This window comes from Rhinolophus hipposideros (assembly GCF_964194185.1).
Source record: "Rhinolophus hipposideros genome assembly, chromosome: 20".
In the NCBI taxonomy this organism is placed as follows: Eukaryota; Metazoa; Chordata; class Mammalia; order Chiroptera; family Rhinolophidae; genus Rhinolophus; species Rhinolophus hipposideros.
In genome coordinates, this window is record NC_138066.1 from 38,366,340 (window position 1) to 38,393,652 (window position 27,313).

At 50.5% G+C, this 27,313-nt stretch overlaps 2 protein-coding genes across 5 annotated transcripts in view; one reads left to right on the forward strand and one right to left on the reverse strand.

The window, feature by feature from the left end:
- Positions 1-1,146: 1,146 nt before the first annotated feature.
- DCAKD (dephospho-CoA kinase domain containing) lies at positions 1,147-26,626 on the reverse strand. Of its 4 annotated transcripts, XM_081029982.1 has the most exons (8): positions 19,736-19,778; positions 10,520-10,587; positions 9,538-9,863; positions 8,954-9,157; positions 5,598-5,685; positions 2,413-2,572; positions 2,213-2,280; positions 1,149-1,921 (listed from the first exon to the last, which is right to left on the reverse strand). In XM_081029982.1, exons 3-8 carry the CDS (start codon positions 9,647-9,649, stop codon positions 1,696-1,698), a joined length of 858 nt encoding a protein of 285 aa, XP_080886108.1. In that variant the 5' UTR covers positions 9,650-9,863; positions 10,520-10,587; positions 19,736-19,778; the 3' UTR covers positions 1,149-1,695. The 4 variants fall into 4 exon arrangements, with proteins under 4 accessions (XP_080886107.1, XP_080886109.1, XP_080886108.1 ...); XM_081029981.1 differs by lacking the exons at positions 10,520-10,587; positions 19,736-19,778 and adding an exon at positions 26,491-26,626 and having other exon boundaries at positions 1,147-1,921; positions 9,538-9,746; XM_081029983.1 differs by lacking the exon at positions 10,520-10,587 and having other exon boundaries at positions 1,148-1,921; positions 9,538-9,746; positions 19,736-19,790.
- NMT1 (N-myristoyltransferase 1) overlaps positions 25,944-27,313 on the forward strand; it is a 29,529-nt gene continuing 28,159 nt past the window's right edge. Inside the window, exon 1 of the mRNA XM_081029980.1 lies at positions 25,944-27,070. Coding sequence (XP_080886106.1) covers positions 26,940-27,070 — 131 coding nt within the window. The 5' untranslated portion in view covers positions 25,944-26,939. The remainder of the gene's footprint in view (positions 27,071-27,313) is intronic.

Consider the following 27,313-nt stretch of genomic DNA (forward strand, 5'->3'; position numbering starts at 1 on the left):
CCCAGGGCTTCCGAGCCCCACGCGTGGCATAACCATGGTGTCACCCCCCGGGAAAGTAGGCCTTCTTCTAAGGCCGTCTCGGGTCACCAAGCCTGGGGAAGGGAGCCGTGGAGGAGGGAGGCATGAAGAGGGGGAGTGGGAGCTGTAGCAGGACCGGGGAGAAGGGAGACTGGATTCTGTTTTCTCCACGCTTCCGGGCTGGCCATCCTGACTTTCTTGCATCAAACTCAGCATACTGGGTCAGGGAAGAAAATAATGCTTTGAAACTTTACAGTTTGCAAAGGGTGTTCACTGTCCTCCATTCCTTAGGTCCTTTCATGACACCTACCTGGAGCCAGGAGGCCACGTAAGTAGGAGACGGCCAGGTGGAAATCCCAGGTCTGCTCCTCCTCGAGGAGGCTCAGGGGTACGTGGGCAGAGTTCTGAAGCCTGGCTCCATCTCCCTGGGCCTGGAATCGGAATCAATGTTATGTCACCTATAGGGTGTCACACATCTAAGTGTCCAGCATATCACAGGCATTCGTGAAGAGCCATTTTCTCAATGGGGTGACGGTGCACCGTGAGGCGTCCATTACCTTTCCTCCTTTGCCCCTCCTGCCAGGTCCCACCAAAGTGGAGAAGCAGCTGCTTTCTGCCTTTGTCATCCTGCCCTGGCCCCACTCCACAGCTCTCCACCTCCTGGCCTAGCCTTTGGTCCTGGGAATTTGCAGAGAGTTAACGAGCTGGTCTCTGAGGTAAGAGGAGCTCTGGGAAAGGGGGCCACCACAGCATATGCATTTGTCACACTCATTTCTGGCCTTCAGAAGCTGCTGGCCTCAGGATCAGCACATCAGCAGGTCTGCCAGCTCTGGCAAGGGAAAGCTGGTGTCCACACTGGTCTAATTGGTTTGGGGGAGGAAGATGGAGGGGTGGGACGCTGCCCCAGCTCCTCCACCCACCTCTCACAAGGGTATGCCTGGACCTAGGGGGAGTCCTCCTGGGACCCCGGGAGAAGTCAGAGGACTACTGTACCTTCCGGGGCCCTGGGAAGTGAGGGGCTCAGGCTTCCGTGTGGGATGAGGCCAAGTGTAACCAACATGGTATCAGCCGAGTCTGGGAACCTCAACTGGTCCATGGTGCTAGGGGAACAATGGCAGGAGGGCGTTTCAGATCAACACACTTTATTCAGCACCAACAGTGAGGCAGGCTCTGCACCAGGGACACAGAGATGAATAAGACAATCCCTGCCCTCAAAGGGCTTACAGTCTAGTAGGAGAGACCAACCAGCTTTGGGCTGATTACTATACTGCGGATTCAGGTAAAACACAGGGTGGGTGGTATCCCACAGCACCTAACCCAGCCTGGGGCTTCAAACAGTGTCTGAGCTGGGAGTCAGCCAGTTATAAAAAAAAAAAAAAAAAGTATTCCAGGTCAGGGAACAGCACGGTGAAGGCACGGAGGCGAGAAACAGCCTGGTGCACGTGGACTACCAAGAGTTCAGGGCTAGGAGGGCATGGAGTGGGAAGTAGAGTGGGAAGTGGTGAGCGGGGTGAGGGGAATGCTGGCAAAATGCTAAGGTGGGACAATGGGTCATCCCAGAAGAGGCCTGGCCTCTGCCGGCTACTACATTACCTACAGGGAATCCTCACTGCATCCAGGCCCAGGGCATCAACTAGGGGAGAGGCCTGTTTTAAGGTGGTAGCCCTAGGTCTGAAGTTATTTGTCATGGTCCACGAAGGAGGTTTTGGCCATAATGGGGCATGTGCTTGGAGAGGGTCCAAGTCTAGGGAACCTCCCAGCTTTAAACACTGGTGAGGACACAGAGGCATGTTCCTCACGCCTCCCCGCAAGGAACTTAGAAGTGTCCCGCTGCTGCTGCTGCGTACACAGCCCATCAGCGACACTGTTCTGTAGGTAGTTCCTGGCGAAGGGCCCTGGGAAGCTGAGAGGCAGCATCTGAAAGAGGGCTGTTTATCTGCCTCAAACAGGACGACCCTCAAAAATGGTCAGCCCAGTGCAGGGTTCCAGCCCAGATTGTGGGGGGGGGGACAAGAGAGAGGGAAGAAAGGAGGGAGAGAGACAGAAAGAGAGAGGAGAGAGGGAGAGAAAGAGAAGGGGAAGAGAAGGGGAGGAGGAGAGAGAGAGAAGGGAACAGGAGAGAGAAGAAGAGAAGGGGGGGAGGGAGGGAGAGAGAGAGTTGAGGGGCTGGGAGGAAACAGGGTGCATTCATTACCTAGCTTCAGCTTCCGAGGAGGAGGAGGAGGAGACGGAGGCCTGGGGCTTCCTGCCTTGGCGCGCGCACTAGGGGGAAGGCAGGAGGTAGCGGGTGAGCAGGTAGAGGAGGCTGGCAATGCCAGCCAGACCTGTGAGGACCCCGAGCCTCAGTGGCAGGTACTCCAGGGAGCGCTCCAGCTCTGCATGCAGGAGAATGACCTGCCGTTTGGTGATGCTCCACTCCCCCGAGTTGTCTAGCACGTGGCGGGCCATGCGGGCCTTGTCCTTCAGGGGCAGCTGCGCATTGATCCGGGCCTCTGCGTCCTCGCGGTTCAGGTTGTTCCGCCGCATCAGCCGCGCCAGCTGTGTGTCGCGGTCGCTAAGGACAGGGCCAAAGGGCTGCTCAGGCATGTGGGCCCCAGCCTCCCTCCCACCAGCAAGTTACAGGGTTGGGCAACCCCTTCCCTTGAATCTAGTTCCACAGCCAGGGAGGGAGGCTGCCCCAAACGCACCCCACTCTGGGAAGGCCCTGGTAACAAGATGGGCTATCTAAGCCCCTTGGTATCAGCAGAGGGGAAAGGCTGCATCAGCTGCTTGCTGCCATTGGGCGTCTCTCTCCGCTTGACCACTAGGCTGAGAATTCCCAGTTCTAACATGGGAGGATTTGATCCCTGGAATCGGCTACATCCTGGATCCCTGGATGGATGACCTTTACTGTAAGGCCTGTGCCTGCAAGCTAAATGCTTCCTGCTCTTCCCCTGGGGGCCCAGGCCTGCTGCATCAAAAATAGCTTCCTGGGCCACCGCAAAGACTCCTCTCCTTGCTGCCCCACCCCCACCTCTGCACGTTTAGGGCCAAAGGACTGTGCTGAGATGGTGGTTACCATGCTTGACGCCACTGATGAAGAGGGATGGGCGAGCCCCAAGGTGCTTCCATACGAGCAAGGACTTGAGAATGGACCCCCTTAGCCCTTGGGGCAGGACCCAGCACTGCAGATCAAGCCCAACGACTCCTAGTCTCCCAAAGGAAATTCAAAGGAGACCTCTTTGGCCCACTCTGATATTACCACCTGGGTCCTTCCTCAGGAAATTCCCTGGCCTGCCTTTGGCTACACATGAACTGCCCGGCTGTTCTCAGGAATGGGGTCACCTCTAACACCCCTCGAGCTCCTTGACTACCTAGGCCCCTCAATGGGAACAAGGTGGAAAGGCTGCAGCAGCGGCTTTCTGCCCTCAGGGGCACTGCTTTGCCACTAGGCCCGAGATTTCCCAGTCATCAGATGGGACAATTTGATCCTCCAGTTTAGTCCTCTGTTAGGTGTGGCCTAGACCAGAGGGCCTCCTGGGATGTGAAGACAGAACTTTCAAGGACAGACATAACCCGAATGCTAGCCAGTTCAGTTCCAATGCCATTCAGAACAGAATGCTGCCGAAAATTGTTTCTGGGTGGATGACCTGGGGAGACCTTACAGAAGGGATGGTATTAGTAACGACCCTGAAAAGTAAGTAGGAATTCTGATTTCCTTTGTTATGGGGGCAGTGTACTGTCAAGGTCATGGAGCCAATGGCTAAGAACAAGGACTATATCCAACCTTAGTAAGGGATCTCGCAAGTCTGGGGTTGGGAAAATCAGAGTGAGAAAATGAAGATGGCTTAGGGCCACCTGAGAGCACATCCTTCTCAAGGTGTGGCCTAGACCACAAGACCTCCTGGAATGTGAAGGCAGAACTCTCCGCCAGCCCTTCCTGGGGTTCAGAAATAGTCCTGTGTGATAGTTTAAGAATTGATGCTATTTAAGTTAAGGGGTTTTTACCAACCACTTATTCCGCAATTGACACATTCCTCAAAACTGTGAATTATCACGTTTTTGTAAATGCCCGCAACACACACACCAGAGGTAGTGTGACAGTTAAGGAATCCACGAGGGGAGCCTTATTGTTGTGAAGGGCAGATCCTTCTTATGAAAAGCAAATAATCACTCGCTCATACCTCTGGCACCTCTCATGAGTCTTACACCCACATGTGCTGAAAGTGGGGCATGAACAGCACTCAGGACTCTGGCAAAGTTCCTCTGGCTGGTGAGTGGGGCTGGAGAATCTGGAGAACAGGCAGAATCAAAGCCCCACTTACCTGCCAGGAGCAATAGCTGTCTCTACTCTCAGCAAAGAGACCAACATCAAAGGAAAGCACAGGAGGAGGAAGGTGGCAAGGGTAGGTGGGGAGTCATCTGGTGACTGCAGATGCCACCAGCCCTTTTTCTGTTTTCTCACCTACACTCAAGATCCTCTTGGTTTTTGGATCCCTTGGTACAAAGTTTCAATGGGATTGACTCCAGGCAAAGATAATTCCAAGTCTTCATGGAGTTTGCTTGGCCTCAGTTGATAGTCTTTCACAAACAGGGAACAGAGAACCCAGAGAGGCTGCAGGTTTACACCGGGGGACATGGGCCCAGATGGTTGCTGTGAAGATGCCGGAGTCCCTACACCAGGCTCAGCGGGCTCAGATTGGCTGTTCAATGACAGCCCACGGTGGGGAGCCGGGGGGGGGGGGGGCGGGTGATGCTGAGGGCACTGAGTACTCCAGACCCCACCTCCAGGGTGTCAGGAACCTCCCACACATTAGTCTCTTGAGAGCCACCCTGTGCCCAAAATACCCGCAGAGCCAAGTGCCCACCTCTGTATCTGTTGCTCTTGTGGGCGGCATCTAGGAAGTATCTGCGGGCGAGACGCTCATCTATTCTCTCACCCCACTGAGACTATGACTCATTTTCTCTGACAACTTGATCCTCCTCTGTTTGCCAAACCTGAATTCTGGTTTGTTTCATATCCTGAGGGATTCTGAGAACAAAGCTCCCTCCTTAGCTGGGCTCTGACAGTTCCCTCCTGGCAACTTTCTGTCCATAGGTGTTGCCAATGGGAGACCCTGCACAAATCCTGTAAATCACCCCCAACCCTCTTGAGATTTTTCTTCTGTAACTCAGAAGTATCAACTAATGCCCTATCTCATGTTGAAAGGTAAACTGAGTGAAGTAATAAACGTGAGAGCTGTTTGGAAAGTTGAGAAGTGCTGGAGGAGGGAAAACAGATTGAGTGAAGAACAATATGGTAGCCCAGGACAGGGCCTCGCATCTGAACTGCCTCCAACAGCCAGCAGGGGGAGCCCTTCCCAAGCACTAGAGACGCCTGGGGGGTCATCCCTTCCCACACCTACTACCTGGGGACACACTGGGTCAGGCACAAAGGTTGGTTTCTATAGGCTCTGGGCACTGCTACCCGCAACCCCTGCGCCTCCTGGCCGCCCTGTGGGGATAGGGCACAGTGGTGTGGGCCATTTCTCATGTATATGCCTCAAGCCAGTGCTCCTCCTTTCCAGCCTCCGTCAGGCCAGGCCATGCCACACACTCACCAGTATACCACCACTGTGTGCTTCATGTACTTGAGAAGTTTCTTGGTCTCGAACAGCAGGGGGATATCCAGAATCACATAGCGGTATCCTGAGGGAAAGCCGGGAAAGCCACAAGTTCAATTTTACCAGCACATACTGAGGACTGTGTGTTAGGTGTGGCAACCGAGTTGAAGCCATTGGCTCCTAGCATTGAGAGGGCCCCAGCAGAGGGGAAGGCCTTCCAAGGACAGGCATCACCTGAAAGCTAGCCAGTTCCAATGCCATTCAGAACAGAATGCTGCAGAAAGTCACTTTTGACTGGATGAGCAGGTAAGACCTTGTAGAAGGGATGGCATTTGTACCGGCCTTACAAAGCAGGCAGGAACTTCTAATACTTGAAAGTGAGTGGGTGGAAGTGAGGGTTGCAAGAATGGGGAAGAGCAAAGGAGCAGTGAGGTCCTACTGCTCTGGGTGACGTGCAGGCCCTGAGCAGTATAAGGCGAAACTCATGAGGTGGTCAGGGCAGGCACGGAAGTGCTGGGTTCACCTTGACCTTGAACCCAAAGAGTTATTTCTGAGCAGGGAAATGACACAGCCAGAACTGTAGGAGACTGGGGAAGTTTCCCTGCAAGACTCCTACGGGGGAAGCAGCAGCAGCCCCAACAGGAAAGAAGCTGCTTTGCAGGGTCAAGCGGACCATTAGACTGGGACTATAGGGACAGGTCTGGAGGTGCTGGGGTGTTATGACTGATACTAAGTAACTAACTCCAGTGGGGTGAAAGGCATCGGCTGGCTCTTCCACGACAAGCCAAGGCCAGTCACGGGCGGCAATCTCCCCAGTTGTGAGTGGGCACATCCCCAGGCAGCCTGTCCAGAAACACCATGGGCTCCACACTCCCAGTTCTCTTTAAGCGAGTGACCCCTGTGTTAGATGTAATAAAGCTGGCAGGGGCCCAGACGCAGTGAGGGGAAAGGACAGGTGCCCCTGCGGGCTTGGATGGTGTCCTACTGCAAACTCTTCCAACCATAGAACCAGACACGTATCACACCAATTCCAAGGGTGTCCCAGAGAAACTGGTACTCCAGGTGATGCAGTAAGGGGGTGACAACCCAAACGGCTGGGTTTCCTATTCTCCGGGACCAGCTGCCCAGAAAGCCTTTGGTTTAATGAGGGGTTAAGAGAATGGGTTCTGACGACCCACCTGGGTTTGTAGCCCCCCACTTTCCCACCATATGACTTTGGGCCCCTTGAGAAACCTCATCTGTGTAAATGAGTGAAAAGACTACCTACTTCGCAGGAAGAATTAAATGAGCGAAGTCATGCAGACCACACAGCACCCCCCACCCAGACCCTCAGTAAGTACTCCACAAGTGATGGTTATTATTACTACTGTTCTCTGAGGAAGGAGGCTGGCAGTGCTGGCTCCCCCGCTCCCCTCCCCTCCCAACCAGAACGGGAACCAAGACCAGATCCTCTCTGGGCCTCTTATCTCGCTTTCCTTCTCCACTCTCATCCCTTCCTCTCCCCTCCCTGTCCTTTCTCCTTGGCCCCTCTCGGGAGCTCGTGGCCAGCTCTTTGGTTCACTGGCAAAGGGCTACTCAGCTGTCGCATCCCTCCTGCTTGATAAGCTCTGCAAACTATCCTGACTCTATTAAGACATCCGTCTGCCTGCACAGAGACCTCCCCAACAGCTGGTGATCTTATCTGACGTTCGATTATACCAACTCTGACAGTTGTATTTGTTATAGTCATCAGGGAAAAACTGGGACTGTGGAAGCCACAGCTGTCGTCCCCATTTTTCACCTTATCGAGCTGAAAAGAGCTTTCTGGCTTTTATTTAAGTGGTGGTGGTTGGGGAGAGGGGAGACTGGGTGGATGACACTGCGGGAGAACTTTGGAGCGAGTGATATTATCCAACGCTTATTTTCAGAAGGGGAAAGCCATTGTCAACTCAAAGCCCTGCAGATGTACTTGCAACTGGCCTGGGAGCAAATGCAAAAGGGCAGGAATAACAGACAGAAGGCTTAGCTCCTGGGTGTGGGGGAGGAGGAGTGTGGGGTCCTGGCAGAGACCCAAGAAGCAGGACAAAGGCAGAAAGAGTCCAGAGACTCTCCTGGGAGTCCTGCGGCAGGGTGCTGAGATGCAGAACAAAACGGGGCCAGCAGGGAGGATGCCCGGGCCAGCTCCCGCACTGGACAAAGTCAATGGGAGGGGCAGGGGGGCTCAACATCATGGATGTCTGTCAAGTCAGCCCTTTCTTTCGGAATTAAGGGGGATGGGGGTAGGGCAAGGTTTCCCTCTTTGTACAAGAGAACTTGACACCTGAGAGAATACGGGGTTTGGCCATGATCACAGTGCAAAAGCTGGAAGAAAATCTACAAGGCTCCCCCAAACCCTCCAGGAAGGGAAGTCTCAGCATCATGACTGACAATGGAGAGATAAGCAGCCAGGCCTTCAGCCTGGAGGCCCAGGCTGTAGGCCACACGGTGCCAAAGGCTGCAGGGGCCCTAGGCGAACCTGTCGCCTACTCCTAATCCACTGCTCTCTGCTCTCCCACTTCTCCTGGTGACTGACCCCGTCCAGGACAGTGAGTATTAGGTCACCCCTGCCGAACACTGTCCTAAAGAGCAGGGCTTGCACTGTGGCCTGTGGCCGGGGAAAGGGTGCTGACAGCTGCTGCAGAAAGTTCTTGCCAATTGACCACAGAGCCCTGTGTTTCACACACTCTCCCCTTCTTTCAGTCCTGCATATGCCAGCCTAACTGTCTCCACTGAGCCCTAGCCTCAAAGGATTATCCTCTTAGACCCGTTGGCCACCTGCCACGTGCCTGGTCATCCGGGACCCGCCCTAACTCCTGTCTGCAAGCTAACTTTCCCAGGCGGCTTCTGACTGTGGTTTCTACAGGTGTGATGACAGATAGTCACTGGGGACTCTGTCTCCCTAACAGCTTTGCAAGGTTGACATTATCATCTGCATTATGCAGACGAGGAAACGGGCGGAGGGGTTGGCTCACCTGACAAAGGCACATAGCTAGAAACTTAAACTCACATCTTATGAGCCCATCATTCATCAGCTACTTACTGTTACTCCCATCCCTGCTAGAAGAAACAACTTACTTCCTGGGGATCATGGCTCAAAAGCCTCAAGTGTCTCTTCTCATTAAATTGTCAACCTCCTTAAGAGTTGAGGGTCATTTGCTTCCTTCCTCTGGGGCTGGTACGGGCCTCTGACGGGGGAGGGGTTGCCAATGAACAGTGTGAACTCAACAGCCGGGGTATCCAGCTCCCCCTACGCTGGCCAACTTTTCCGCCGAGAAGGGTCCTGGCCCTGGAAGGAGAGGGCTTTGCCCACCCTTAGCCCAGGCCCTGGGCCTTACCCCGGAGGAAATACTTGAAGGTTTCCTTCATCATTTCCTTGCGGATCTCAGGGTGGGTGATGGTGTTGAGCAGATGCCGCCGGTCAGGCTGGTTAAAGATCAGGTCTCCCAGGACCTTGCGATTGATGTCGCCGTTCTCCAGCAAGACCTCAGTGCCAAAGGCCTCCACGATGCGCCGGTGGGCGGGGTATCCTGGCTGGACCACTGGGACACAAGGAGGCGGGGTTACTCTCCGGAGCCTCCAGGCCAGCCTGAGGACCCCACATGACCGAGGCAAAATGATGGGGGAACCCAAGGGTGCTTCTTTCAGTGGAAGCACAAAGGAAACGAGGGGAAGGGAAAGTAGTTAAGGGAGAGAGGAGAGTGCACAGAATCCCTCCTGTTGGTCATGCAGTGAAGGGGAGGGCAGACTTCTCAGGAGAGGGGGGGTAAAGAGGGAAGGACAGGCATGGTGCAGGGAGCGGCCCGGGCTGACAGGAAAGCCCTCCCCTCCTCTGAGGCCTTGGAAGGCCTTATAACAGGTGAGGGGAGAGGCGCACAGGGGAGCTGCCCTGTACGTCCCGCAAGCCGCCCCTCCCACTCACCATGTCGGGCGATGACATCCACGTCAATCACCGCACACCCCAGCTGCTGGAACACCTGGATCACGGAGCTCTTGCCGGAGGCAATGCCCCCTGTCAGGCCCACCAAGAACATCTTCCCAGGGAGACTACCGACCGAGAAGTCGAACAATCACCGGAGTAGGGCAAGCCCCGCCGCCTGGGACGGGCCACCGCGGGAATGCCAGAAGGATCTGCGTGATGGGCGAGAGCAGGCCTGATCAGTACTGGGCAGGGAAGCAAAGGAAGGGAAGGGAGACTCAGCCTGGCCGGGCAGTCCAGTCCTGAGCTTGGGGAGCTCTGGGTCCGTCCTGAAACAGAAAACTCCTTCAGGAAAGGCCTCCAGTATTCTTTCAAAAACACTGGTAAATAAGGCAAACTAACACAGTCTAAATTTAGCAAAGTGCTGAGCAGGCAGAACAAGGTCAGGTGTTGCTAAGCAGAAAGTGCTTTGTGGAGGCGGCAGTCCCTGACGCAGGCACACTTCCAGGAGGAAGGGGACACCTGTCCCTCTGGGTGAACCCCAGGCACATTCCAGATGCCCACAGAAGCACCGCTGGGCCCTGGCCTCCACCTTCTCGTCTGGGCCATGGAGGCTCAGAGGCTCATGGGAAGAAATGGCCCGCCTGCCCCACCCTGGCACGAGCATGAGGACTGCCTCGGTGGCTAGTCTCCACAGAAAGGAGTAATCCCTCCTCCTCAACTAAGAAGTGGCTCAGACGGGGTCTCAGCGGCAAGCAGTGGCTTGATGGCCACTAAGTCTGAGGCTTAGAGAAGATGGGTCTTGCCAAGAAGGAATGTGAGGAAAGGATGACAGGCTTGGGGGGAGGGAGTAACTTAGAGCTTGGCGTTGTGATTTGTGGCTCTTTCAGACTGAGCAGCAGTGCAGTACAGAGGTTAGGAGCATGGACTTCCTCAAATTCAGTTCCTTACTTACATGCTGTGCAACCCTGGGCAAGGCACTTACCTCTCTGAACCTGTTTTCACATCCATAAACAGGATGACAGAACTTGCCTCGTGAGGCTGTCGTGCAGGCTAAATGAGAAAACACATGTAAAGCCCTTGGTCCCCTGCCTGATACGTAGGTAATGCCCAGTACAGGAAGTGAGGAGGGTAACGTGGGGTGGAAGGTGGGGGTTACAGTCAGACTGCAAGGCACAGAAAGATAAAAGACCTTCATGAAGTTACGTCCCCATTCCTGCAACCTCAGACTGTCTCCCAATAGGTTTTTTAAAAAGTCATGTTGCGTTATCTGGAGTAAGCAGGGTTAGCATGTCTTGAACTTTGTTCCCAGTCAAAGACCAGGTCTCTCTATCCATCCTTCAGCGTCACATCATGTCTCCACGACCTTGAAATCTATCCCAGGACTTTTTTGTTGTTGTTAAACAGCAGCTTTACTGTCCTAATTACACTTTGCTTGAGCTTATACTGAAATGAGTTGGCACCCCTGAGGGTACACCAAATGACAGGGCAGGCAGGTGACTGATCAGATGCAGGCTGAGTGATGGGTGGCAGGGAGACCAACCTAGACGCTTCAATATGCCCAGGCTCATCCTCACCCAGGGCAGCCAGGGGCAGAGAGAGAAAACTAGCCACCAGTGTCATCATCCGGATGGAGAGACCTAGCTAAATGATTAAACCATTTATAAGCATTTCTCCTCGATTTCTCTGAGACTATACTCATCCCCAGGTCATGTCCCATCTAGCTTACAAAAAGAGGAATTAAGGACAGGGTTCAGTTGTCAAAAAAAAAAAGTTTGTCCACTCTGCTGACGTTTCAAATGAAAAAAATCCAGCATCAGCATTTTTAATTCCAACTCTGTCCTGTTGTGTCTAAAGCATTGAGTCCACTTCTCTGCTGCCGAAGACCAATCTGGAACAATGGGTATAGGACTTGAGAACAGACCATGGACGAACGAAAGGGTAAGGGCCTGTTCTCCACAGGGCCCTGACCTCTCAATGTTAAAAGCAAGCCATTGTCACCTGCCACCCAACTTTGCCCGAGTTGGCTGAAAGGCTATGGGGCTGAGATCTCAACCCCTGCCCACCAGGGACAGCACCCTCCTGAGACCTACTGGGCATGCAAGTGCCCAGGAAATTCTGCTGTGTAACAGGGCTCGGGGGCGACAGCAACTTTTCACTTATAGTGGCAGAGTGGGAGGGCCAGAGAGGAAGGGACTTGCCAGGGCCACAGCCGTTAGGGACTAAGGACGGAATTCAGGGCCCCCAACTCTGAGTCTAGACCCCTGCCTTACTGTACTCAGGGAATGAAAATGAATTTACCTTTAGACTAGGACAAAATAAGGACGGTGAATCTGTCTGCAGGCAAATCAATTCAGAGTCAAAGAAAAATGATTTCTTCATGATCACATTGGTGTTTTCCCTTGGCAGCAAAGGGGCGGGATCTCACAGACAACAGCCAGGGCACAGATGTAAATTCCAGGCTCAGCTCTGTCTCGGGCTCCCGAGGTAGCCTAATGAATATCTTCCCTTCTCTGTGCCTTGTATGACCATCTGCGGAAACAACCACCAGCTGCTTGGCTTCCATCAAGAAGGCCAAAGGGATGGAGGAACACAGCCCAGGGAGGCCCTGGGCCCCTGGCTTAAAGGGGCTGGACAAACAACAGCTGTTCCCATCCAACAAGTCCCTCCATAACTCATTCTTTCACTAACTGCTGACTGAGCTCCTCTGGGCTTTGTAGCACGATGCCAAGGACCTCTCGGGCAACCAAAAGAAAACACAGGTCTTGCCCCTCAGGAAAACTGGAGAGACAGACAGTAACAAATGAAACTCACTGACAGGTGAGCTAGAATAGTCACGTGGTATTACCCTGGGTCCGGGGATGCGGTAGGGTGGTGTAGTGTGTGTGGGTGTGTACGTGTATGTGTGTGTGTGGTGTGCACCCATGCACAGATCTGCTCACGAATCTGCCCAGTGCAGCAAGCAAGAGCCCCCCATCCCCTCAAGACTTAGGAAGAAGGAAACAAAGGCTTAGGCTCCAAGCTGCCTTTAAGTCCCATCCAAACCTATCCTGCAGCTCCTCCCCAGGCTCCCATGGAAAAGTGACCTTTGATAACCTGTGTTCATGACCCTCTTCCTGCCCTGGCTCAAAAGTCATCATTCTCCAGAATGCGCTCGTTTCCTCTCATTCCACTGCCATTTACACAGAAGCAGCAGGAAGCTCACAGCAACACCTAAACCTGGCTCTGATCTGAATTCCCCATGAAACTTTAGAAAAGGTGCAGAAACCCAGGCTCCACCCCGGCCCACTGAATCTGAATCTAGGGTGCGACCTCGCCAGCCAGGTACCAGAACCACTGCTAACATGGCAGGTTGTGGGCTGGCGGTGGAGCTCTGAGCTCTGCCACAAAACTGCCTGTGTGACTGCAGAAAGCCTTCTCACAGCCAGAGTGGTAAGTTGGGGGTAAGCTGAGCCCTGGACGCCTGCCTCTCTCTGAGCCTTGGTCTCCACACCTGTGAATGAGGGGACTGGACTTCCAGTGCCAACATCAGCCTCAGTTCCTGGGGAAGGCTGTGAGCCACACTGGTGCTTTCTTCCTCTGACAGCGCTCTTTCCAGAGCAGTCAGCAAATGCGCCCGGGGTGACCAAAGAATGACATGACCTTTGGTGGCAAAGCTGTTCACAGAGCTTTCTTGGCAGAACGACAACAAGTCCCATACTCACAGAGAAAAGCTAATGCCCGGTGCAAGAGGAATGGAAGCTGGATTCCAGAAAGTAATCCCAGGCCTGGAATCCATCAGCCCAGGTGGTACAACAATCCCGGGATCCACATCCAATCCTCTCTTTCCCCCCCATTCTCCATGTCCCTGGACAGGCAGCAGGTTGTAAAGCAAAGGTCAGGATTAGAGTCAGAGAGGTGGTATCTGCCACCTGGGATCTGATTCTACTGTGCTCCATCTATGGTGGGCCCTCTCACCGAGCCGCTCCACACTGCCTTTCAGTTTTGACCTCTTGGGCCCCAATAACCCAGAGCAGACAAAGAAAATCCTTTCCGGGAAGAATAGTGTTAGACCCTCCTCTGGCTGTGTTCCTTAGCGAACAGCGAGAGTGGGCTGCTGCACAGGCCTCCAGACAAAAAGCCCCACTGCCGCGTGCTGTCTGTGAAGTTCTAGCTCCACCAGACCCACCCTGCTAACCTAAGCCACCGGCACCTTGTGCCCAGACCCCTGCAATAGCCTTGTGACTTGACCCTCTAGTCCCTGCCTTGCTTCTCCCAAGGCAGTCAGGGTCACGGCTTAAAGGACATCTGATCATGTCACTCCTCTGCTTAAAACCTTCACTGCATTCTTCCCCTTCCTCCTAGCCTCTCACAGGAGCGAGGCCCCATGTGACCTGCCCGTTGTCGACCCTCCACCTCCTGTCACTCCTCGTCCATGTCTGTGCTCACCACACACCTGCCTCTGTCCCTGAACACGCAGGCTCTTTCCTTCCTTCCAGCCTCCCCCTGCCCACCACACTCAGCATCGGGCTAACTTCTCTTGATTTATTCCACATTCATTCCTTCAACCGGTCAGGCATCAAGCACTGTTCAAGACAAGAGTGCCTGCCCTCACGAAGCTTATACTCTACTGCAGGAGGCAGCCGTGGGTAGGGATACAACCAATAAGCTCACAACACCTGTGGCGGTGCTAAGTAGGGGAGGGGCTCAAGGGCAGCGGGGGATAGTGCCAGGTGGGGAAAAGACTCATCGGGGGGATCACTTCATAAATTATATAAAGGTCTAGCCACTACGCTGTACACCTGAAACTAATACAGTAATACTGATGTCAACTATAATTGGAGGGAAAAAAAGCAAGGGGGTCATTGTTTTAAATGAGGGACCACGGAGGTCTCTGAGAGGGGACCTGAAAGCAGCAAGGAAGCGAGTCACGGCGCCTTTCTTCCACCCTGCAACTCAAATCAGGCCCCCAACATCTCTCACCCTCTGTTTCCTTTCCTTTCCTTGTACCCATTGCGCTTTGTACTTTTTGTGAAGATTTTCAATGTGTTCGATAAAATAAGCTCCATAAGGCCAAGAGCCACGTCCAGTTTGCACCCCTTTGTCTCCAGCATCTAGCATAGTGACCAATGTCTGTCTGTCGCTTACCAAGTGAATGATACTGGTCAAGTTTCTTAACCTTTCTTTGACTCAGTTTCTTCATCTGTAAAATGGAGCTAATGGCACCGACTCTCAGTTGCTGTGAAGAGTACGTGTAAAGTACTTAGAATACTGCCTGGTACACACTAAGCACCCAATCAGTGTTCCCTATTATTTGTAAGAGAGTGTTTCATAACTATTTATAGAACGAATGACTGCATGATTCCATGATCAGGGAAGGAGAGGCGAAATACTTGGGGTCACATTCTCCTATCAGTGGCAAAGGGGAGCCTGGAACAACTTCCCAGCTGCTCCTTTTTCCATTAGAACATGCTGCTTGCTGCTAGTAAATCCCTCCTGGGGGAAAAAATGGAAACAAACAAAACACCCAAAGGGTTCCTTATCAGAATAAGGAACTGATAGTTGAATGGACACTCTTTCTTTCCTCCCTTGGGAGAGCTCAGGTCTTAAGTTAGAAGCAAATGCTACTGCTTTGCATCTTCCAAACAGCCCCAACCCTGCTTACACGGGGGCAGGACCTGGCTCCCTCATTAGCTGCCGGCTTCCATTCCTCCTCCTTTTGAAGCCTCTCAGGATTTCATACTGGGCATGCCTGACCGGCCAGGCACTACTCCTTTGAATTGCTCTCCAAAGGGGAGGTATCCATTTTGCTCCAATGATCAATATAATCATTCATGAATACGAGTCATTCCCTGTCTTGGGACCCAATTATTTTCTTGTGGAAGCAGTGGTTGCAAAAATATATTGTTTTCCAGTTCACTAGTAAGTGCTATTTTTATCTACCGTTTCCCCACTCCTAATCTTTCATTATTGGTGAGAGGCTGCTGTTTAAACCTGAGTCTAAGTTCCCTTGTCTGCTCATTTTATTAAGTCACCATCTCGTCCAGGCTGCCAATTACCTGAAGGGAGCCACAAGAGAAGGTGTTGGTAGTCAGTCTTCCTCTCCCTTCTCCCCTTGCCAACACCAAGGGAAGGGAGGGAACAGGTCTCTCTCCTTGAGTACTCTCCAAGCACAAACCATCACTCCAGGGAGCTTTGACGGGTGTGCAGGGAGGTCGTTTGGACCAGACTACTATACGAGCATTTATGCAGAAAAAGGATCACAGGGAATGCCAACTCTCAGGGGCTTCGAAGTCATAGGGGCCTAGACTAAGATCTCAGCTCTGTCCCTTAACTGGCTGTGTGGCCTCGGGCAATACGCCAGCATTGTGGACTTCTGTTTTCTTGTGTATAAAATGGGATTAATAATGACCACTCACACGGGGCTTGTCAGGATTAAAGGAGGTAAGTATGCCATGGTCACCTCATCTTCCCCAACTCAGTGTGACATGTCAGTTACTGTAGTCTACTCAATTTCCCTCAAGGGCACCTCCAACCTTTCAATAACTCAGGCCAAAACCCTGGGTATCCTCCTGGCTCCTCTCTCACAACCTTCATCCAATCTACCAGTGCCCCTGCCAGCTCTGCCTCCCACCTTCACAAGCAGACCCGATACCCCCTGGTCCATCTACCGCCATCGTCTAATTCCTGGGTTACTGCAGTAGCCGCTGAGTGATTTCCTTGCTGCCACCTTTGCTCCCCAACAGTCTATTTGTAATAGAGCAGCTAAGCTAGGATGACCCTTTACAAACCCAAGTCTGATCATGGCTCTCGTCTCACTTAGAGTACAAGCCAAGTTCTCAGAGTCCTACAAGGGCTTCATGACAGACATGGGCGTCTCCTGCCACTCTCTCCGGTGATTGCGCCCCTCCTGACACACTGACAACCTTCCTGCCCTCTGACTACTGAGCACACTCCTACCTTGGGTCTGTGGACATGCTGTTCCCTCCACATGGAAAGCTGTTCCCCCAGAGGGCTGCATGGCTCACTGCCTTCTCTGCCCCACTACACCCTACCAGAGACTGTCTTGAATATATAAAATAGCGCCCCCAATTCACTCTATATTCTCCTTTTGTTCTACTTTTCTTTCTTCATAGCACTTATCAATTTATCACCACCCAATATACTGAATATCTGTGTTTATTGTGACCTGACTCTCTCCCTAGAATCTGGGCACAACTATATCCAAGGTGCTTAAAACGGGGCCTGAAAAAAAGAAGGCCCTCCAAAGATATATTTGTTGAATGAATGCATAAAGCATGCAGCAAAATGTCCAGCTCATGGGTAAGCAGAAACTCAACATTAACTATTTAAAATAAGAACATCTGTTCCAGAAAACCTGCTACGAGAATCACAAAACCTTTTTCACATCACTTTCCACCCCCCAGTTTCCTGGACTGACAATATCTTGAGCTCACAGAAGAGGAAACTGAGCCAGAGTTTCTAGGAAGGTGAATTTCCCAGCAAGTGGGAACTAGAGTTTAAGAGGAGTCACCCATCGTTGGAATCCTCTCCCTTTGTCAGGGACATCCTTGATCCCACCTGATCAGCACAACTCAATGAAGTCGGTTCTTTGATTTATTCCCATTCTAAAGGTGAGAAAATGGAAGTTAAAAGTTAGGTGTTTGCCCACAGTAGTTCCAGGTGGTCTTCAACACTGGAGAATGAGAAGCTCTGGGGGATGCGTAAAGATTTTCTAAGGGGCACAAAGTCACACTTTAAGAGGAGTACATTTCAATTCAGTTCTCCAGCTTCTCCTTAGGGAACAGATCAGCCATGGAACTTGCCTGCAGGTTCTCCTTTCCCAAGTCTCCCATCACACTCATCCATTTCCTAAAAGGCCTAATTACCCACTCATGCCAAATCCTACTAGGGTGCATTGTTCCACAGTGCAAAATAACCCCACAAGGCCTCACAAAAGGGCAATTCAAAATATTATTCGTGCTCAGCATGTGACTGCCTATAGTGACCATGTAACAAATCCTGCTGAGTCAGGTGGTTTCCAAGCCTTTGCTTTCAATAAAGTTAAAGAAGGTCCCAGAAGAACTGCCAGCTCACAGGTCATCAATGATAGATTTCAATGATAGATCACTGTGATTTTTTTGGCCTATCACCCAGAAGGTGTTCAAAGAATTGAGTAATACTGACACAACACAATACCTTCAATACCTGCATTTATTTACAAGAGCCAACTTTTTCAATGCTTACAGCTATGGGGAAAAAAGTTCTGCTCATTCTAACAAATAAATACGGGTGCATACATTAACTGAAAACAAAAAGTTCCACTCCGCTAATTATGAGAAGCATTTCAAATAAAACTTTCCATGTTTAACAATTCTCAAAACTAGTAATATATTTATGTTGTTTTGATCAATTTTGTATTTTACAATTGTAAAAACTGAATACAAAGGAAAATGTTCTTTATTATGACAATTTTCAAAGATGTTTTAATTTTTTGTGTGTATTTTTGATGCACAGTAGTAGGATGACAAACCAAAGGCTTTCAAGTATAAACTCTATTGAGGAGGAAATAAAGTAGAAATTTGAGTTGAAGAAGGAAAAATGAACGATGTAAAATTTCAACTGTTAAAAACTGATTTGTGGGCCGGCCCGGTGGCTCAGGCGGTTGGAGCTCCATGCTCCTGACTCCGAAGGCTGCCGGTTCGATTCCCACATGGGCCAGTGGGCTCTCAAAACACACATACACACACACACACACACACACACACACACAAAGGCAAAAAAAAAATGTAAAAAAAAAAACTGATTTGTGTATTTTTTTCAAAGAATGAGGGAAATCAAATCATTATGGTAAATTCCATCGCAGAATTAAATCCCTGATGTAGCAGTTTTATTTTCAAAATGTCAATATTTACAATTAACTACTAGAAACCATAGCCTTTGCCACTACTGAAACTTTCAGAGAAAAATTTTACCTACCTAAATGTGTGTGAGTGGGTAGTTTTCAAAAAAAGAGCTGAGCTCACTGCTTGCCTCCCTTTAGCTATCAGCCCTAATCTTTTATCCTTAAGGCACAGGCACCAAGAGGCTCTGAACCCTTTAAACGTATTATCCAGGACAGATTCAGACTGCTCAAGATAGAAGAGTATTTGGCGGAAATTTAGGGCCCTGCTAAGAAAAAAAACACCCCAACTGGCCTGTCCACTTTCTATTCATCAGCCAGCTCTTTCTAGCATTTCACCGTTCCCACAGGCCTGTTTGCACCCCACCAAATCAATTTGATTTATTCAGGTAAAATCAGCTCCCCCACCCAATATTCAAAGCCTTCTATTTTTTCAACTTTAGAATTAGAACTTAACGTCAAAGTTCATTCCAGTGATAATTTTCCCATAGGTAAGAGAGAAAGAACAAACTTTGAGAACTTCATAAGCAAACTCAACGCCAAAGGTGCCAAGGCCTCCATTTGGGAAGCTGGGGAAGGAAGAGAAGCAGGCGGTCAGGCAGCCCTCTTTACTCCCCAAGGCCTGGGAAGTCTTCACTAAAACTTTACAACCAGTCCGGCCTCCTGGGGAAGAGAAAAGCGGAGGGGAGCCTGTCTGAAAAGCGAAGATAATCATTCGGGAAAACAGCAGCTACCCAGCACTTTCCATTCACCCTGTGAGATGGGTTATCATTCTCATCTTTTTCAGATGAGCAAATTTAGAGTCGGAATGGTACCCAAATTCATACAACTGGAAACGGTAGACGCTGGATTCAAAAAGCAAACTTAGGTCTGACCACAAAGTTCTAAAATGTAGTGGCTTTGGACGGAACCTGGGTCTGAAGCCACAATTTCCGCCACTTTCTAGTTGTAAACCTTTCTCTACAGCTGTAAAACAGAGACACCACCACCTTGCTCAGTAGGGTTGCTGTCAAAGCAACGAGCCATGGAAGTAAAAGCGTTTGATCCGCGGGCTGCTGCACAGTACGTGCTCAATAAACTGCAACCAAGGCTTTACGAAAAAGGCGCGTACTCTGCACCCCACCACGCAGCACGATCGGTGCGCCCGGAGCCTGGCCCAGCGTCGTGACACAGAACCGCGGGTGCGGACCCAACCCTCTAGGCCGTGTGGCTCGGACGCTGGAAAAACACAAAGCAACCTCTGGTCGCCTCCATCCCCCCCTGCCACGCCCCTCTCTGGGACCCAGCCGCTCCCACCCGCCCGCGCGGCGCGATACATACCCTGGGACGCCGACCCGGCTGGGCCGCTACGCCGCCCAATCTCAGAAGCGCTTACTGGGTTGCTCCCGGCGGGCAGGCGGGGCTTCGGGAGCGCGCACACGCGGACCGGACGTCCGGTCAGCGGAAGGGGTGGGACTTGGTGAGGTGGGCGGGGCAAGAGAGCGCCCCAAGAGCGGTGGAAAGGGTGGGGACCGCAGGGTGATTCCTCTCTAGGAGCCAGAGCCCTGCCACACTGGGGGTAAAAAACTGGTAGTCCTAGCTTCAAATTCAGGCCTGGCCATCATGGCGCTGTGCAGCCTCCGGCAATGGTCATGATAGCTAAGGTAGTTGACTGAGCACCCTTTACCTGCAGGGTCATAAGAGCATTCTGTAGGAATCATCTCGCTGAATCTACACAGTCCTTGAGGTGGATAGTCACCATCCCATTCTGAGGAGCGTGATGAAATCTCACGCTGCCCTGCTCCGTCCCATACCGGTTGTGAATCACTCCTTTGTATGGCGTACCCCGCACTACCCACCCGCCAGTTACTTAGCTGTCTGAGGTATCAGATCAACTGTCACGGCATCGCAGTGCTTTTGTTCAAGTAACCCTTATTTTTCTTAACAATGACCCCAAAGCACAAGAGAGTGATGCTGGCAACTCGGATATGCCAGAGAGAAGCTGTAAAGTGCTTCCTTTAAGTGAAAAGGTATGTATAGGAAAAACAGTATATACAGGGTTTGGCACTAAACGTGGTTTCAGGCATCCACTGGGGGTCTTGGAAAGTATCCCCGATGGATAAGGGGGGGGGGCTGCTATATATAAAAGCCGCTAATGACACTTCACATATAGTAGGTGGTCCTTAATGAACTCCTGCCCTGACTCCTTTCCCTCTCCCTAAACCGCACTTCTGCTCTCTGCTTCCTTCAAGGCAAGAATGTTGTGTATCTTCACCATTAGTATCCCCAGGGCCTAGAACAGTGCCCAGCATAGTAAGGATTCAATATATTGAGGAATGAAGTAATTCAGCATCTTTCTGTGATCACTCCAGTCCCCGAAAACTTTTCTCCTTGACATCAGTAACACTGACAGCCATCACTCAGTAAATAGGACTGCATCTCACGACCAAAAGTGTCATTTGGTCCAAACACCCTTTCAGTGTTTGAATTGCCTCCACATCATCTCTCCTGTCTATACTTGGACATGTCTGGTGTAAGGGAACTCACTCACTGTCTTTTGATACGCTTCATGTTGTCTTTGAAGTCCAGTCCTGGCAATTAAAAAGGTTCTTCCGTAGATAATATTTCTTCTAGTTCTAATCCTTGGGGTCATGCAGAACAATTCTAATACCTGTTCCGTAGAGCCAGATCTGATGGCCCAGTCCCCTTCCTGAATCAACTTACAGATAACCTAGGTTTGTGGTTCTCAATTTTTTCCCTACTCCAGGCACATGAGAGGCATACCCAGACTCCCGTCAGTAACCATGGCTGGCCATGGGAGTGATAGGAACATGCCTGCACTTCCTCCCAAATTATCAGGCTCTTCCTGGGGCATATTGTTAGGAAACCCCTGCAGAGGATCCCGCTTTTCCCAGCTACAACCTCACAGTATTGTGAGCTATTGGTATACTGTTGGGGGCCTTGTCTTCTAAATAGGCATGCTTGTGGTCCAATTTGCCAGTGGCAGCTGCATCTCTGCTCTGGGATGGTCCCAGAGGGAAGGCTGAAGGGCTGCTGTAAGGGCTTCAACCCAACCACCTCCTCAGAACTGAAGTTTCACCCTTGCAGTGTTGAGGTGTTGCCAACAAGGGCTTTCTCAGCTCAAGCACGTATCCTCCATTACTTGGGATGGCAATAAGAAACTTGGAGCTGGCTCTAGCTGCGTACACAGTCTCACTTCATCCTGACAATGACCTGCATCTCAGTCACCTCTGTGTCCTTAAAATCTTGCATGATGCCTGGAATATAGCGCTGCTCCAAGTTGTGTGCTGAACAACGCTTTGAGTCTGGTAGAGATGACTCCTTTGACTCCTGGGTCTTTGACTCTTGGTGCTTAAAATTAAACTTACTTTCCTTATGTTTATTTTAAATAAATATTAATGTGCAATTAAATTTATACCATACTTTACAAATACCATTAATATTTATCATTTATTAAACAGCTTCAAAAAATAACTTCCCATAGGTTGTCACCAACTAGAAGATAAAGTCCAAACTCCTTGGCCTAAAACTTCAGGCCTTCTGTGAGCTGGCCTTGATCATCCCTTCAGACGTGTCTCACTGTATGTTCCTCCTTGGGAAAAGCAAAGGAGGATGGTCATTTAGTTCTTGCACCAGACTTTGTGTTAAAACACCAGGTTCAAGACTGAAAGTAGCAGTGGGACTTTGGACAAATCATTGAACTTCCTGTTTTCTCATTGTAAAACAGGGCCTGATAAAAGTTGATGGTAGGGATCAAACGAGATTGTGTGTTAGCACATTTTGTGAGCAATAAAGCACTGTGGAAACGTTAAGGGGTCCCTGCACTGTGTTCCTTTGTATAATTTCCGCACCCTGACGGCCTTATCTCTTTTTTCTCATCATGCACTCATTTCTCACTCATACATTAATTAATCCAAAAAATATAGAGGGCCTACTGTGTGCTGGCCCAAGGGCTACAGAGATGAGGAAAATCCAATCTGTTCTCTGCCCTCATAGAACGTAGGGTCATGTGGGGGGAAATGGTTGCAAACCAAATAATTGCACAAACAAAAGTAAAACTGTAGCTGTGGCTCAAGTTCTGGAGTGGGTCTGTAGGGATCTCAGAAACTATAATGGGGAGTTTCAGGTCTTAAGCTGCCTGCCTCCAGGCCAAGTTCAAAGTCTGCTTTCTCCAAGACTTTTCTAACAATGCTGCCCCAAAGCTTCATCCCTGCCCTGCCCCCAACTTCAGTTAACTTATCTACTGTATCTAGCTCACTTCATCATAGCCAGTCAGGCCCTATTGTTGTTTTTTTTCAAGTGAGGCTGGTTTTTCCAATTTCACTGTAAGTACCTTCTGGGCAGGGAACGCCTATCACACTCTTAAATCCCACCTCACCAAGCAGAAGGCTGGGCCCACTGTGCTCCAGGCTCATGTGTCAGATGTCATAGGAAGGAAGGGTATACCCTTCCTGAAAGTGAGCTCCAGGGGAGACAGGAAGCTGCCAAAGACCATCTCCCTATCCTTTAGTTCACGATTGAGCCCACCAGCCCTGTTCTTGCTCAGAGGAGAAAAACTGTCTTCCCTAGGACAGTCAGTCTGCTCCCTAGAGTATGTTCTTTCACCAACAAAAATGTGATCCTCTCTCTCTCCCCGGCTAACAATCAGTAGCTCCTGAGTCTTCAGGATAAACCTCAAACTCTAGCATGGCACTCCCACCCCATCATGGTCTGACTCCTGCTTCTCCAGCCTCAACTTCTAAAATGCTCCTCACACGCTAAGCTCGAGGCACATCATCCTCATTGCAAAACTTCAAAAGCACCCTCCTCAGGAAGCTGGACTGTCATACCTTCAGTTTAGAACGTCCACCCGTTTGTCTGCTTCCCCTATGAAAACTCAGCTCAGCCTCGAGGACACCTTTCTCCAGGTTGAGTCCCTCCTCTAGGCTCCTGCTACGTCCTGTGTTCCACCACTCTCTCATGCACTGTTATGTAACTGTCAGTCTATGCACCCACCGACTCATGCAATGAACCCAGGGCGGGGACTGTGTGGTTCTATCCCTGCTTCTCTAGTTCCTGCCAAAGAGCCTGACATGTCACTAGTGCTCCAGGGTGTTGAAAAATGGACCACAACCAGGCTCATGCCTTCCCAGGCCCATTAGAAGAAAACGTATCTCTGACATGCTACTGGGAGTACAGCAAGGGCCTTGATTTGTATAGACACCATGAGAAAGTTTTTGTCACAGTAGCAATGCTGACTTCCTGGGAAGGAAAATACAAATTTATTAGGTATTGACTGTCCCAGATACTTTACTAAGTGTTCTGCGTACACTGGCTCATTTTACAGAGAGGACATTGAGGCTCAGAGAGGGGAAATGACTTGCCTAAGGCCACTCATTAGGTAAAAGCAGAGCCAGGATTTAGAACCCAGGGAGTCAGACTCTGAAGCATGTTCTCTTAACCACTATATTCTACTGTCCCCCTTAACCGTGAAGGGATAATGGAGCTATGTACACTAGGAGCAAATTCCTGAACCTGTAGAACTTCACAGGCACATCTCTTGGTCACCCTCTGGGTCCTGCTGTACCCTACTACCTTCGTATAATGCTCCTGCCAGAATGGGTGGGGAGGAAGAGCCAGCAGAGCTCGATGGGAGAATCCTACTATTCTAGTGTGATGAGGCGCTCGGAAAGCTGCAAATGTTTACCTTGGAAAAAATAAGAATTTTAGGGAACCATATATTAATTGCAGAATATGTAACAACCATCTAGAAGGACACAGGATTATGTTTCTACATAATCCCATAAGGCAGAACTTGGCCAACTTTCCACCAATGAGAGCTGTCGGAAAATGGAAGGCTGTCTCTTACGGGGGAGTGGGGAGGAACAAATATAAGAACTCTTGGGTGGGCGGATGGCTCAGTTGGTTAGAGCGTGAGCTCTGAACAACAGGGTTGCTGGTTTGATTCCTACATGGGCCAGTGAGCTGTGCCCTCCACAACTAGATTGAAGGACAACGACTTGGAGCTGATGGGCCCTGGAAAAACACACTGTTCCCCAATTAAAAAAAAACTTCTTGGAAGCCCAAAAAAGCATCCACAGACCCAATTTAGGAAACTATATTGCACTGCTTTGGGTGATAATTCTGCATCAATGTGACTGTAAACTCAAAAGTAAACTTAGGCACTAAAATCACAAGCGGTCATTTAAAAAATGTGTCACATATAATCAATTTCTTTTTAAAACATAACATTTTAATTTTATTAAAAAGAAATCATGGATCCTACAAAATCTAAGTGAGGATTCTAACTTGAAAACTCCTAAGAGAGAGGGAATAAAAGCCTTTCAGGTCCCCTCTAATTCTGAGGTGCTGGATTCCAGAACTTTGGGTTTGTACTTGCATTCTTAGCTTGGTTACAAGTCATACAGCCTGCCTACTTCCCAGAAAAGGCTCTCCACTGAGCAAAAACTGCTCAGTTTGCTGTACAAAGCAAAGCAGATACTTAAGCTTTGAATTCCAAGAATGGCAGGGTCCATAGAAACCAGCACCTTCATTCCCTATAATCTCTTCCTTGTCATGTTTCATTAGCCTTCATTTAATCTCTGCATATCTGTGAGAAAAGAAAATACAGGGTTGGGAATTAGAATACCAGATGTGGGTTCTGGTTCTGCAACTAGCTATCACTGCGACTTTTAAAAATTCAATTTATTCGGGTGACAATGGTTAGTAAAATTACATAGGTTTCAAGTGTACAATTCTATAATACATCATCTATATATCACATTGTGTGTTTGTTTGTTTGTTTATTTATTTTGCAAGCACAATTTTCTTCAAGTCCCCTTCCCTAGCTACTTCACAAGGTCACATGAGCTCCAACAGGTGAAACACTTACAAAAGGTTTCACCAGCAGCTGCACACGAGGCATTGTGTTGACAGCAGTCTTGGCCCTGGAGACCTGAGTGTAGGTGATGGCTCGTAGCCTGAGCTGGTGGCTTTGACTGCCTTCTAAAGTCAGGTATAAATGATTGGGGATTATTTGCTGATTTGGACATTTTACTTCTGCTCTTGCCACGGATACAAAAGACTAAGAGTTGACTATATTTAGCTCTGGTCTAGTTGTCTTGTTTGACCCAGTCAGATGGGGACCGTTTCTTACCACGCTGCGAGTTTCCCAAAGGCAAAGATCATTTCCCTTTTTGGCCAAGGAGCTCTCTGATGTTAAGAACTCGTCCTTCCCTCACCACCCACCACCACAACCCAACCAGCATGGGAAATCTCCCGGAATGGGAACCATGTCTTTGGGCTCTCTCCTCAAAACTCAGGTATGGTTGGGGGGGGCCCATTAGCTCCCTCGGGTAAGAGCGGGGTGCCGGTAGCACCAAGGTTGCCAGTTTGATCCCTACGTGAGCCCTCCTTAAAAACAAACAAAAACAACCAACTCAGGATTACTCACAGAGGTGAGACCCAAGGGATTGAAGCATTCAGTCAAGGCTAAAAAGAGCCTAAGCTGTTGCAATTACCTTCTGATAACTGATTTCCTTGGGTATCTGCATCAGACAATGGGACTTGAGTAGCGCTCAAGAATTCAGACTCGCACACGGACTTTGCCGTTTATTAGCTAAGTGACTGTGCAGTTCGCCGACCAATCTGGGCCACATTTCTTGGTCTGTGAAAAACGGAAACAGCGCCCGCGTTCGAGGCTCGTTGAGAGGATTAAATGAGAAGTACGAAACGCCTTACCACGGCGCCTGGTATCTACATGCTCAACAACGAGTAACTGGAGGGCTGCTGTGGGGAATGAAAGGGAGAACATGGGGAAGAGCCGCGTGGAGACCGGTACCGGAGGCCCCGCGCGTCCAGGCCGGACCAAGCAGTCAAGACTCGGGGCTCAGAATCAGCGCTCCGCACAGCACTACCCACCCCCTCTCCTGAGGCCTGAGGCCTTGAACCAACCACCATGGGCCGCCCAGAGTTCCGAACGAGGAAAGGCGGCCAGTAGTCAACCGGGCTTTTTGAAGGAAAGCCTCTCCGAGAAGGCCCGACGCATGCAGGCTGCCGGTGGGCAGCCCCCACGGGCCTCAAGCCCTCTTACTTACCCAGGAGTGATAACGGTCCTTAACGGCAGCCAATAACGGCTCACCTGTGGCCCAAGCACTAGCAAGGGCAGACTGAGGTCAAACCTTGGATTTTGGAGCCTCCACGCCCGAAACCCTAAACTTGCATCGAACTACAACTCCCAGCATGCCACGCGGCCCGCCGGTCGCGAAGCGTCGGCCCCGCCAACTTTGGATCTCTCCTTTCCTCAAAGCGCGGCCGAATGCCCGGGACTTCCGAGTAATGGTGGTCCCCCAACCTAGGACAGCCTCCCTTCATGATTTCTGGGTATTGTAGTGTACCTTGTTCCGGTTTCCCGGGAATGAGCCGCTCCTAGTTACGGCTCCCTTCGCCACAAAAACTACAAAACCCAGAATATAGCGCAAGTTCCCCTCGTCCAATAGGAACCCCCCATGTAGCGAGGCGTGGAGGCCGGCTCTCGCAACTCAAGATGGCGGACGAGAGTGAGACAGCAGTGAAGTCGCCGGCACCTCCGCGGCCGCAGATGATGGAAGGGAACGGAAACGGCCATGAGCACTGCAGCGATTGCGAGAACGAGGAGGACAACAGCTACAACCGGGGGTAACGAGATCCTCGGAGTCCAATTCCCATCCAGTCCCCCACAACCTGGGTCTCTGGGGTGCGGGGAAGTCACCGGGAGCTTCGTGTAACCCCACCCCCATATTCTTATTGGCTGAGACGTTGGGATCATGCCTGGCGATTGGTTGCTGTCTTTGTCATTTACCAGGGTGGGTGCTCATATATTAAGGGTCGGAGACATTGAATACTTTTATTACATAAAAGTTCTGTGTAATGCTCCACTCA